The sequence below is a fragment of the Neltuma alba genome, unplaced genomic scaffold, assembly GCF_004799145.2.
Source record: "Neltuma alba isolate B1F8T4 unplaced genomic scaffold, ASM479914v2 tig00011881_pilon, whole genome shotgun sequence".
In the NCBI taxonomy this organism is placed as follows: Eukaryota; Viridiplantae; Streptophyta; class Magnoliopsida; order Fabales; family Fabaceae; genus Neltuma; species Neltuma alba.
Genome location: NW_021636483.1, coordinates 10223 through 23932, shown reverse-complemented (window position 1 = coordinate 23932; position 13710 = coordinate 10223). Strand labels below are relative to the sequence as shown.

Sequence of the window (13710 nt, the reverse complement as noted above, 5' to 3'; positions counted from 1 at the left end):
TTTGGTAGTCTAACTCCCTTCCTTAGTAAATATGCGCATCATTTCACGAAGATCGAAATTGCTGATGTTATTTGGATTTGTGATGTTGCATAAGCAAGAAGGTATAGATCCAAAAAGCTTATTATTAGCAAGCTCTAGTATCTGCAAAGAAGAGAGCATGCATATTCCTGGTGGAATATTACCCATAAATTGGTTGGTCCTTAATTTAAGAACTTCCAAAGATCGTGCCATATACGGATTTGGCAAACTTCCAGAAAAATTATTTTTCTCTAAAATGAGGTATCTTAAATTTGTCCAATCAAGCATGCCTGATGAAAATTCAGCAGAGAAACTATTATCACTCAAATCCAACCATTGAAGTCCCAATGAAGCAAATGAGGGAGGAACTTTACCTGTTAGCTTGTTACTCCCCAAACTAAGGAATTCCAATGATTTCCGATTGGTCCAACAATCGGGAAGTGCTCCACTCAAATGATTATTTGACAAGTCCAATTCAACCAAGTTGCTTTCTCCGTTACCCTCTAATTGGCACAACAATGAGAAAATAGATCCCGATAAGGAGTTATGTGATGCATAAAAATCAGAGACATTTGCTGATAGTGTGACACCGGATATGTCATCACTAATTAAGTTATGTGAGATATCAACATCTTCTATTCCTGCTACAAAGTTCCAAAACATATCCTTATCAATTGTTGAAATCCCTGATTTAGAAATATCTAGTCTCCATAAAGACTGTTGTGTATATAGCCATGGTGGAACAGTAGGACCTATGCTTGTGTTGCCCATATCCAATGTCTCAAGTTGAAATGATGGTACCCATTTAGGATTAAAGTCATATTTGAAACTATTTGAACTTAAGTCCATTGATTTTAAACTTGAGAGACCGGCAAAAAAATTTTCTGTAAGAACACCAGCCAAGAAATTGTGCCCAATGTCTAAATCAATTAAGTTATGGAGTTGTCCCAAGGTTACTGGAATATTGCCGTTCAATTGATTGTAGGACAAGTCTAAGTAGAACAAGGAAGAAATATTTCCAAGAGACGATGGAATTATGCCATGGAACAAATTCTGAGAGAGTTCCAAGTCTTGCAACTGATCATATTGGCCTAACCAATCTGGAATTGATCCTTCAAAATTATTATACCTTAAATCTAAATACTTGAGATTTTGAAGATTGAGCAAAGACTTCGGCAATTGTCCGTAGAAATTGCAACCATAAAGGTCAAGCTCTTGGATGTGATTGGTGATATTAAAGAATGAATCAGGTAATTTTGACTTCACCGTATAAGAGTTGCTAGAAAGATGAAGAACTTCAAGTGACGTAAAATTGGCATAATCGAGGGAAGGAAAATCTCTTAATCCACAAGCTCTCAAGTGTAACTCAGAGAGTGAAGGAAGCATGGCTATATGCTGGAGCCATTTGGTATCATTTCCAATATCACTGGAACTAAGGTTAAGATATTTTAAAGAAGAAAGTTGGGAAAGCCAATGAAGGTCATTTATGACTAAATCATCATTATATGAAAAGTCAAGATAAAGCAGAGCAACAGAGAAACTTGCTGAGTGATTGGAAGGAGTAACAAGTGATTGGTTGTGAGATTTGTGAGCATCAAAGGGAGGTTTGGAGATTTGGCATGGTGGCATACTCACAGTTTTGAATTCATTGGAGCTCAAGTCCAAGTGGTTGAGGAATTCAAGTTGAAGCACACATAGACTAATCTCACCTCCTAAGCCATTACTGGAAAGAGAAAGCTCTGTGACTCTTCCGGTGATGTTGTGGCAGTGAACTCCCTCCCATAAACAGCAGTCTTTTTCAACACTCCAAGATGAGAGTTGGTTGTTTGGATCGACCACTCCTTGTTTGAAGATGAAAAGCAGACTTTGATCATTTTCATCGCAACTGATTACCCTGTTTAATGTTGTTGCAAATAACAGAAACAAGAAAAGAAAAGAAATTTGTGAAGCGAAGCTCGCCATTGTGGTAAGTGAGTTCGAGTATGATGGCCTCAATGAAGTCTTTACATTTTATGTGTGTGTGTGTGTGTGAATGTTTATAGACACACACGCGTATATTGGAAAATCTAAAGTAAACAAAAACTTAAATGCCTTAAAAAATTGATAACCACATGATATTTCTTATTATCAAGTCTACTAATATTTTTAAGTCTTCCCGTCTTTTCAATACAAAATCGTGTCATGAATAAGAAAATACCACAGATATAATATATGACATATTTAGATCCTTTTAAAGTTAGCAGGCGTTAGGGAAAAACTGGAGAAAATTATGCGCAAAAACATTGAAGGCTAATAGCTCAATGATTTTATTTTATTTTTAAAATGTTTGAAAACAAAACAAATCCTACATGGGCTCCACATGGAAATTAAAGAATCATCATCACTATTTTATGACTTATAAATAAAATAACTTATGACAAATTTTGCATTTTATATTATTATTAATTATAAAAGGAGCATAAGGAGTATACAAACACGCACTCACGTAATGAACTCAAAGTGAATTAATTTTATTTATTTTTGTTTTAGTCCAGAAGTGAATAAATTAATTCAGATAATCAAAATTTGAATAAATATTTTGCTCTGAAGTTTGATTTTCTTGGATAAAAAATTCGACAAAATTTTAGTATGACCGGAAAATAATAAACCTTTTCTTATAAAATTTAATATAACCCAAAAAAATCATAATAATTCCGTTCGGACTCCAACTTTTCCTTTTTATTCTTTTTAGCTTCCTTTTTTTTTTTTTGCCGTAATTCTATTTAGTCCAGAAATGAACAAATTAATTAATTATATATAATCTTGGAATAAATATCCATTATTTTTGCATCATAAGTTCTTTTTCGGTCAAGCATCATAAGTTTGATCTATATGGAAATTTCTTTACGCGGACAAATTTCTCAAGTAATAATATATTCTTTTTTATAAAAATAAATACTACGTTCCATAGGTCCTTACCTTCGTTTTAGTTGTCAAATGTTTTCCACCGGCGTGTAATTTACTTTCTCATTGTCAAGTCTACTAATAATATTTCCAAGTCTTCCCGTCTATTCCATAGAAATCGTGTCATGAATCCAATTACTCCACATCATGTTACCTGCCTTATATTCTTTTTTTTTTTTCAATTTCCAAAACCAAGTTGAATTAGTGGATAGTTTTAACTACATATTTTCTTTTAACATTGTCAATAAGAAAATACCACAAATATAAAATCTGTTATATGCTTAGATCCTTTTAAATTTGGTAGGTGTTAGGGAAAAACTGGAGGCAATTACGTATAAAAATATTGAGGGCCAAGAGCTCAGTGATTTTTTATTGTAAAAGTGTTTTCGTAAACAAACCAAACTCTATATTATGACTTATAAATAAAATAACTTATTATCACTTGTTTTATATCATTGTTAATTATTGAAGGATTATACTCAGACACACTCACTCACATATTGAAGTCAAAGCAAATTAATTTTATTTATTTATTTTAGTCCGGAAATGAATAACTTAATTCAGATCATTGAAATTTGAATAAATATTTGTGCTCTTAAGTTTGATTTTTACGCATAAGAAATTGGACAAAATTTTAGCATGACCTGAAAAAAATAAAACCCTATATATATATATATATATATATCATTTTTTTATCAAATTTAATGTAAGACAAAAAAATCACAAAAATTCCATGTGGAATCCATAAAATTAATTACATATGGCTCTTTGAACTCCCTATTTTGTCCTATTTGTGAAAAACTTAGGTCAAATTGCTTATATCTATTATATAAAGTTCTCAAATTATACATGGACATGTGTCTATTTTTGTGTCCTGTAAATTTATAATTAAATATTATTAAATGCTAATATTTTAAAAATAAGACATATGGCTATATATGATTTGGGCACTTAACGTAATGAATATAAGTAATTTGATGCAAGTATTGTACTCTTTCTTCTTCTTCTTTGTTTTTTCTTTTTTAGTTTATTTATTGCTAGTTATTTCTCCTTTTCTTTCCTATTCACATGCCTTCCAAATACACGTGACTGGATATATATAAATAAAATTAAATACCTTACCTTTAAAATTTACTGTAGATTCAGGCTTTTACAGGTCCAAAGGAAAATTGATCTTATATACGAAATATTTAACTGACATATAAATTTAATCATTTATGTTTTCTTCAACTCTATTTCAAATAAATTATATACATACACATAAAGTAGGTTGTCCCAAAAAAAAACATGTTGTAGAAAGCATTCATTCATTATCTCTAGTCCAAATACACAACAAAATTATATACCTCTCAAATTCAAATTAGATTATATGTTAAAATAACAAAACAAATGAAATTTTCAAAATGAAACCATCATCATGATCTATTTAGATTACATGGTCGCGATGTACATAAATTGTGAAAAATGAAAATCATTACAAATAAAGTTATTAGAAAATATTGGAAAAAGCACACAAACATCGAAATGGCTAAAAAAATCTATAACCATTTTTTTTATGGTCAAGTCTTCTACTACTTCTAAGTCTTCTCATTTTTTCGAGGAAAAACTAGAATATTAATACACTCATTTTCATATCATTTTCCATTCTTATTCAATTTCCACAGCCAAATCGTTTGAAACACTTCAAAAAGATGAAAGTTGTTTAAGCAACAAAGTAAAGGATTTTTTCCCCATTCAATTAGAGGTTTTCTAGAAATACAACTTTTAGCTTTTGAAATAAGAAAAATATCTTTTAAATGATCATTTAGACTTTTTATGTTTAGTTCATATTATAACAACATCAATGACTTGTGGCGTTACAGAGAAACTGCATACAATCATATAAATCTTGAAACGATTATTTGTGGGATGTTTTTAATTTCAAACGAGAATGTTTGCAAATAATTCACACATAATACAATGATGTTCCTAGTCTTTTAGTTCTTTTCCAAGAAACTTACGACTTTCATGTCAAATGTTACTAGAATCTAGACTAATTGAGATCAAGCCAAATTTGACATATTGACCGAGACATTGCCCCATCCAGAACGCTTGTAAAGTATTCGTCCAAAGTTCAGTCTCCGCTCATTCATATTGAAACCCACCAAGGAGCTTCCATTCTTATCTTCCAAACTATACCCCATTCATAAAGTCTTTAGTTCTTTTCCAAGAAGCTTCACAACTTTCAACTATAGAATTTATTGCGACCAATACTAATTTGAATCATGCGAGAAAAAGATGTAACATATTGAAGATATTGCCCCATCCATGACGCTTGTAAAGTCTCTATCCCAAATTATACTCAATTTTAATCTTTTTGCTCATTAATGGAACCCACCATAAAGCTTCCATTCTTATCATCTCTTCCAATTTCCTTTGATAAAAGAGATCCTCAATGGCAAGTGACCTCTAGTTAAACTGATACAAACCCCTTTACCGGTTAAAACAGGTGGTCAATGATAATAAGCGATGATAAACCAAGTCATTTTACTCATCTGTGGCCTACAACTACTTTGCAAGGAAGGGGAGTACTCAATAATTGAAACAATAGATTCTCTAAGTGCAGCGCCAATTCATCATAGTTTATTGGAGAAACTTTGGACAATATTTTATGTAGAACGACACATTTTAATTATTTTATGATGATTTTTCTAACACGCACATCACCAAATGCCTCTTGTACCCATTGGCGAAACTTGTTTGGGAGATTTTTTTTTTTAACAAAAAAAAATCACACTTTTGGAAAGAGGCACTAAATCAAGTTATTCAATATTTGGCGATTCTGCACAAATGCAACTCAAAATTCTACTTTGTTATGTGATTTTCTCTTTTGGGGTTATGTGACTTTTGTTTTTAATAGCAGAACAAAAAACGGGCCTTTTCAGGGCCCATTATGACTATATATGATTTAGGCACTTGACATAATGAATATAAGTAAATTGATGTAATTATTGTACTTTTTCTTTTCTTTTTTTAGCTTATTTCTTGCTAGTTATTTCTCCTTTACTTTCCTATTCACATGCCTTCCAAATACACGTGAGTGGATATAAATAAAGATAGGGAAAATTAATCTTTTACTTTTTCAATGTTTTAACTTACTTATAACTCAGTTATTTAATTATGATTTGGTGTAACTCAATCTCTCAACTTTTGACTCTCTTAGTAAACATTAGAAAATATTGGAAAAAGCACACAAACATTTAAATGGCTAAAAATCTATAACCATTTTTTTTATGGTCTAAGCCTTCTAATACTTCTAAGTCTTCCCATCTTTTTGAAGAAAAACTGGAATATTAATAGATTTATTTTCATATCATTTTCCATTCTTATTCAATTTCCACAGCCAAATCGTTTGAAACGCTTCAAAAAGATAAAACTTGCTTAAGCAACAAATTAAAGGATTTTTTTTTCTAATTCAATTAGAGGTTTTCTAGAAATACAACTTTTAGCTTTTGAAATAAGAAAAATATCGTTTAAGTTATCATTTAGACTTTTTATGTTGAGTTCGTATTATAACAACACCAATGACTTGTGGCGTTACAGATAAACTGCACACAATCATATAAATCTTGAAACAATTATTTGTGGGATGTTTTTAATTTCAAACGAGAATGTTGCAAGTAATTAGCTTTTGAATTAATGAATTTCTCGAGACCAGAGCTGCCATTGCTTTTCAACGATCCATTAAAAAAAACAATAAGAAGATAAGGGAATAAAAGAGAAGGAAAGTAAATTACACACTGGTGAAAAAAAATTAATTCATCATCTCAGAGGGATGGTATATGATGACTTCCACTTTGTGTTGTGACCATATATTGTTGATTTTTCTTTTTCATCGTCTTCTAATTTTTTTAGTGGCAGCTTCTGTCTCTTGAGAAATGTAATCCGAAAACTACACTAAAGTTCATGTTAAAAATTGTCAGGAAGGTCTTAGAAGTTGATTAACCTCACCATAGTGAGTGGGGGAAACACGCAATATATGACCAAACAATGTGATGTTTCATTTATTAACATTAATAATTAATTAAGAAAGTTATGGAAGTCATCAACTATACTATCCCAATAACATGAATTTTTCCCCTTAGCGTGTAATTTACTTCTATGCCCCCCCAAAAAAAAAAACACGTCCTCTCTAATTATTTTAAGAATGAAAGGACATTTGCCTTTGGACTATTTCGCGGGTAGCATTAATTATTAGCATGAACTATTAGCAAAGCAATATTGCCCATTTAAGAGTCAAAATCATTACAGTATCGCCCCCTGTCTCACCACATTAATGTTGACTGTTAATCTTACATTAATTTTAGATTAAAGAGAATTTTTACATTAATATAAAATCTAGTTTGAAGATTAAATTTGATCATGAGTATTATATCTTAATATACTTTATATCTTATATTTATTATTTTTCTTCCAATTAATTTCTGTAACTTATAATTTAATGTTTTACAGAATGTTTGTTATAATTAACTAATTTATTTGACTTTTTTAATTAAATCAAATTAGTTAAGTAGGTCTTATATTAAAGATTGGATGTATTAATTATCCTAGTCATAGATTGAATCATACCAAGATTTATATTTTCATGCTTTTCTTTCATATTGTAATTTTTTTCTGAACATAGAGGAGGACGGACTTGTAATAAGGGGGGAAAAAATAACTCACATGCTATATAGTTCATATTGTATCACTAATAGTATTGGGCCCAGTCTGTATCATAACTCTCTACTCACTAATCCTTAATTAAAATAAGAGTAAAATACTCTAACCTTCCTTGTATTTTGTCTTAATTACACAGATTTTTTTTCTATTCTAAAAACATACACTCAAATCCAAACTTTTAACTCCGTTAAGAATATTTTAAAAAGATTTTTTTAATTCAAATTTATCTTGAAATACTTTCTATTTGCTAAATTATCTTTCATAATACTAAATTCTAAAATCTTGGTTAAAACTTAAAACTATATCAAAGAATTTAAGATTTTATCCTTTACCTTAATTTTATTTTTAAAAATTGTTGTTTGTTTAATGTTTTTATCATATTGGGCCAAAAAATTAAGTAATTTAGTTAATGCAAACATAAATTTAAATGATTTATATAAGTTTCCAAACTTGTATAATTTATATTATGTGATAAGAAAATATGCATTCAAAATATGTTTTTAGCCACTTAAAAAAAAATCTTAAGTTTTAATATTTGATGAGGAACTAAAATTATATAATTCTATAATATAATTGAAATTAAAAATTTTATAACATATTAAAAATCTTGAAAATACATGTATTATAATTATTTTTTGTTGTATCAAAAATTATTTTTTTATAAATATAAATGTTTAAATAATATTTATGTTGGAGAGGGATATTTTGGTCAAAATAAAAATTTAAAAATCAAACTTAACGGTCAACTAGTAGTTGGATGGATGAAAATTGAATCTTAAAAATATAAGGGAGCATTGTGTAACATATATTTTAATTTGAAGGGAAGCTTATATATATTTTCAAAACAGAAGAGAGGTTTCTGTAATTTAAGTAAAACAGAAGAGTAGGTAATATATTTTACTCTTAAAATAATGAAATATTTATAAACAGAATTTTTACATTAATATAAAAACTAGTTTGGATATTGAATTTGATCATAAATATAATATCTGAATATACTTTATATCTTATATTTATTATTTTTCTTCCAATTAATTTCTGTAACCTACAATTTAATGTTTTACAGAATGTTTGTTATAATTAACTAATTTATTTAAATTTTTTAATTAAATCAAATTAGTTAAGTAACTCTTATATTAAAAATTAGATGTATTAATTATCCTAATCAACAGAGTCATAGATTGAATCAAACGAAGATTTATATTTTCATGCTTTTCTTTTCATATTGTAATTTTTTGCTGAACATAGAGGAGGACCGACTTGTAATGAGGGGGGGGGGAATACCTCACATGCTATGTAGTCCAAGTCTTGGATTTGATGTAAAATCCTCTTCGGGTCCCTCACTTCCAACTTGAAAAGATTTATTGTGAGAACATTAGGAACATTAAGAACATTTTTTTTTTAATTTTTACTATACCCCTTCAGTTATACAATCTAACACCAACATTTCCCATCTATAACATCTCCTCTTTATTTACACACTCATATATAAAATTTTCTAAATATTGAAGCCACCTTTTCAACTAATAATAGGACGTCATGGTGGATTTTTTACTGGGTAAAGAAAGGAGGACCATTTTATTGACAGAAAACAAATCAGCATATGTATTAACACAAAATTGACCAACTTTATTAATAGTAGTTGGGTCTAATGAAAGGAGCTAATTCCTCACAACATGGTTAATTAAGATTCAAATTCCGTTGAAAGAGATGATGATATTTAATGCTTGACAGTATCCTGAATAAGATTGCTTCCAATAATAGGATATATATACATAGCAAAAAAGAAAGAATGACTGACTTTAATTTGCATCACTAATAATATTGGTTCCAGTCCGTAAATAACACTCTATTCACTAATCCTTAATTAAATTCAATGAAATATTTATAATTAATTTCAAAATTGCTTTTGATCTCTTTTACCCTCAATTTATATATTTAACTAATTTAAATATTTTTCGTCATCGTAGAAAATGAGTTAATGTGACTTTGTAGAAAATATGGGATGGAGTACTTGAAATGAGCTGATGTTAAGTAGGCATTAGAAACATGCTCGTGTTGCTCTGCATCTGATTATCTGAGCGAACTTTGTTATTTAATGTTTATTGTATTAATATTTCTCTTGTCCTAAACATAAGATTTATTTTATTATAAATTATATTATAAAATGAATCCTAGGAGTAACTAAGATGTGATTTGAATATCTAGCCAAACATGGCATGACTCTGTTATTTGAAGCTACTCAAATAAACCAAAATGGAGCAGAGCATCTGAAGCTTCGAAATAGAATGTTATAAGATCCTCCAATCTTCCACAAATTAACAGCAAGTTACAAATTAATATCCAACATGTTAACATACATATAAATCTATCTTACAGATTACAACACTCACATGCCTTTTCGTTTTGATTGTTACGCTTTCACCTGAAATCTCAAACAAAGACGCATAATATCTTTTTATTTGGTTCAAACTCATGATCGAACTTTAGAGTAACAATCATATATCACATTCAAGACTATTTTCATCAAAGGTTCCTTAACAACATGAGACACCCAGACACGCAAATAACTATTATTACAAAATGTTCTCTTCTCACAATTCACTAAATCTAAGATAACAAAAGGGCATTCAGTAGGCTACGCTATCGGAGTCCTTGACCGTGCAAAACAGCAGCAAAGCTCCTTATTCCTTGAGGCAGAACTCACTATTTGAATCAGAGGAACGATCAGAGTAGGAATAGCTGCTATTTCACTTGCATCCCATATTGAAAAACAAACAAGATAAAACATAATCAGCTAAGAACAGAATTTTTTTAGGAAATAGAAGAAATTAAAAGGAAAAAGGAAAATACTAACAATATGTGAAAAGTTAAGGCGTCGCTAATTTATTACCTCAAGGGAGATCTGTTTTTGATATTCGACCGAATCTTTTGAACCAGAGGGTGAAGGCAACATAAAGTTGATCTTTCAAGTGATCAAACCATCGGAAAAATCTGTGTCTCCATGCTCTGATGAGGAAGAGAGAACCACAAATTCCCCAGAAGCCCACCACAAATCCAACCCCCATGCCAAGATACAATGACTTCAGAAAGCCGTCGTCTTCATCTCTTTCAGCTGGCTTTGAGTTGTCATGAGTTTCTTCTTTTTTGTTGCACTTCTTTGGAAGAGGATCTCCACAAAGTTCACGATTGCCAACAAAACTCCAGGAATCAAAACTTTGAATTTGGGTTCCCAGTGGAATTTGTCCGATGAGATTGTTGTATGAGAGGTTCAAACAAGCAAGAAAAGACAAATTAGATATGGTAGAAGGAATTTCTCCAGAAAGTCTGTTGTAGCTGAGATCCAGAGATTCTAAGTTTTCCAGGGCTCCAATTTCTTTAGACATCTTTCCAGTCAAATGGTTTCGAGACAAGTTTAAGGACCACAGTAGAGTAATACTGAATAATTCTTCAGGAATTTCTCCAGATAAGCTATTAGCAGAAAGATCAATAACACCTCTTGTAAAATATGCTGAAGGTTGGTAATCTAACTCCCTTCCCTTAGTAAATATGCGCATCATTTCACGAAGATCGAAATGTGAGCTGATGTTATTTGGATTTGTGATGTTGCATAAGCAAGAAGGTATAGATCCAAAAAGCTTATTATTAGCAAGCTCTAGTATCCGCAAAGAAGAGAGCATGCATATTCCTGGTGGAATATTACCCATAAATTGGTTGGTCCTTAATTTAAGAACTTCCAAAGATCGTGCCATATACGGATTTGGCAAACTTCCAGAAAAATTATTTTTCTCTAAAATGAGGTATCTTAAATTTGTCCAATCAAGCATGCCTGATGAAAATTCAGCAGAGAAACTATTATCACTCAAATCCAACCATTGAAGTCCCAATGAAGCAAATGAGGGAGGAACTTTACCTGTTAGCTTGTTACTCCCCAAACTAAGGAATTCCAATGATTTCCGATTGGTCCAACAATCGGGAAGTGCTCCACTCAAATGATTATTTGACAAGTCCAATTCAACCAAGTTGCTTTCTCCGTTACCCTCTAATTGGCACAACAATGAGAAAATAGATCCCGATAAGGAGTTATGTGATGCATAAAAATAAGAGACATTTGCTGATAGTGTGACACCGGATATGTCATCACCAATTAAGTTATTTGAGATATCAACATATTCTATTCCTGCTACAAAGTTCCAAAATATATCCTTATCAATTGTTGAAATCCCTGATGTAGAAATATCTAGTCTCCATAAAGACTGTTGTGTATATAGCCATGGTGGAACATTAGGACCTATGCTTATGTTAGCCATATACAATCTCTCAAGTTGAAATGATGGTACCCATTTAGGATCAAAGTCAAATGTGAAACTATTTGAACTTAAGTCCATTGATTTTAAACTTGAGAGACCGGCAAAAAAATTTTCTGTAAGAACACCAGCCAAGAAATTGTGCCCAATGTCTAAAACAGTTAAATTATGGAGTTGTCCCAAGGTTACTGGAATATTGCCGTTCAATTGATTGTAGGACAAGTCTAAGTAGAGCAAGGAAGAAATATTTCCAAGAGATGATGGAATTATGCCATGGAACAAATTGTGATGGATGTCCAAGTATTGTAACTGTTCAAATTGGCCTAACCAATCTGGAATTAATCCTTCGAGATTATTATCCCCTAAATATAAATATTTGAGATTTTGAAGATTGAGCAAAGACTTCGGCAATTGTCCATAGAAATTGCACTCACTAAGTTTGAGATCATAGATGTGATTGGTGATATTAAAGAATGAATCAGGTAATTTTGACTTCATCATGTGATAGTTCATAGCAAGATCAAGAACTTCAAGTGAGGTAAAATTGGCATAATCGAGGGAAGGAAAATCTCTTAATCCACATCGACTCAAGTGTAACTCAGAGAGTGAAGGAAGCATGGCTATATGCTGGAGCCATTTGGTATCATTTCCAATATCACTGCAACTAAGGTTAAGATATTTTAAAGAAGAAAGTTGGGAAAGCCAGTGAAGGTCATTTATGACTAAATCATCATTGTATGAAAAGTCAAGATAAAGCAGAGCAACAGAGAAGCTTGCTGAGTGATTGGAAGGAGTAACAAGTGATTGGTTGTGAAATTTGTGAGCATCAAAGGGAGGTTTGGAGATTTGGCATGGTGGCATACTCACATTTTTGAAGTCATTCCAACTCAAGTCCAAGTGGTTGAGGAATTCAAGTTGAAGCACACACAGATTAATCTCACCTTCTAAACCATAAGAAGAAAGAGAAAGCTCTGTGACTCTTCCGGTGATGTTGTCGCAGTGAACTCCCTCCCATAAACAGCAATCTTCTTCGGCAGTCCAAGAAGGGAGTTTGTTGTTTGGACCAACCACTCCTTGTTTGAAGATTAAAAGCAGCCTTTCATCATTTTCATCGCAACTGATCACCCTGTTGAATGTTGTTGCAAATAACAGAAACAACAAAAGAAAAGATATTTGTGAAGCGAAGCTCGCCATTGTGGTAAGTGAGTTCGAGTATGATGGCCTCAATGAAGTCTTTACATTTTATATGTGTGTGTGTGAATGTTTATAGACACACACGCGTATATAGGAAAATCTAAAGTAAACAAAAACTTAAATGCCTTAAAAAATTGATAACTGTTATGAATATAATAATATCTTTGTGGATGTCCATATATCTCCCTTTATCTCCTATATCTCCTATAATCTTTAAGATCTCCCATTATCTCTATATCCCACAATTATCTCATATTATCATGTGATCTGTAGATTCTATCAAAGATGTAAAGCTGTGCCTATAAATAGAGGCCATGTATAATGTATTGTGTACTCTTGAATGGAATGACAAAGACTCTCTTTTATCAATCCTTTCTTCCTTTGTATGATTCTTCTCTATTTCTTCTTTATTCATAACACGTTATCAGCACGAAGCTCTAACCAAGGTGCATATGATATACTTTTCTACCCCATCATAATTTTAGAGCATCATCTTTATTATTTTTCTAGAGTATCATTTGCTCTGTTCAAATAAAAATACCTTGAG

General features: G+C 31.1%; 2 protein-coding genes across 2 annotated transcripts; both read right to left on the bottom strand.

Moving 5' to 3' along the window:
• Positions 1-9: 9 nt before the first annotated feature.
• Positions 10-1980, bottom strand: LOC114718971 (receptor-like protein EIX2). Its single transcript, XM_028904428.1, has one exon. It carries the CDS (start codon positions 1978-1980, stop codon positions 10-12), a length of 1971 nt encoding a protein of 656 aa, XP_028760261.1.
• A 9060-nt stretch (positions 1981-11040) lies between these two features.
• On the bottom strand, positions 11041-13163 carry LOC114718942 (receptor-like protein EIX2). The gene is made up of 2 exons (XM_028904379.1): positions 11194-13163; positions 11041-11110 (listed from the first exon to the last, which is right to left on the bottom strand). Exons 1-2 carry the CDS (start codon positions 13161-13163, stop codon positions 11041-11043), a joined length of 2040 nt encoding a protein of 679 aa, XP_028760212.1.
• Positions 13164-13710: the final 547 nt, after the last annotated feature.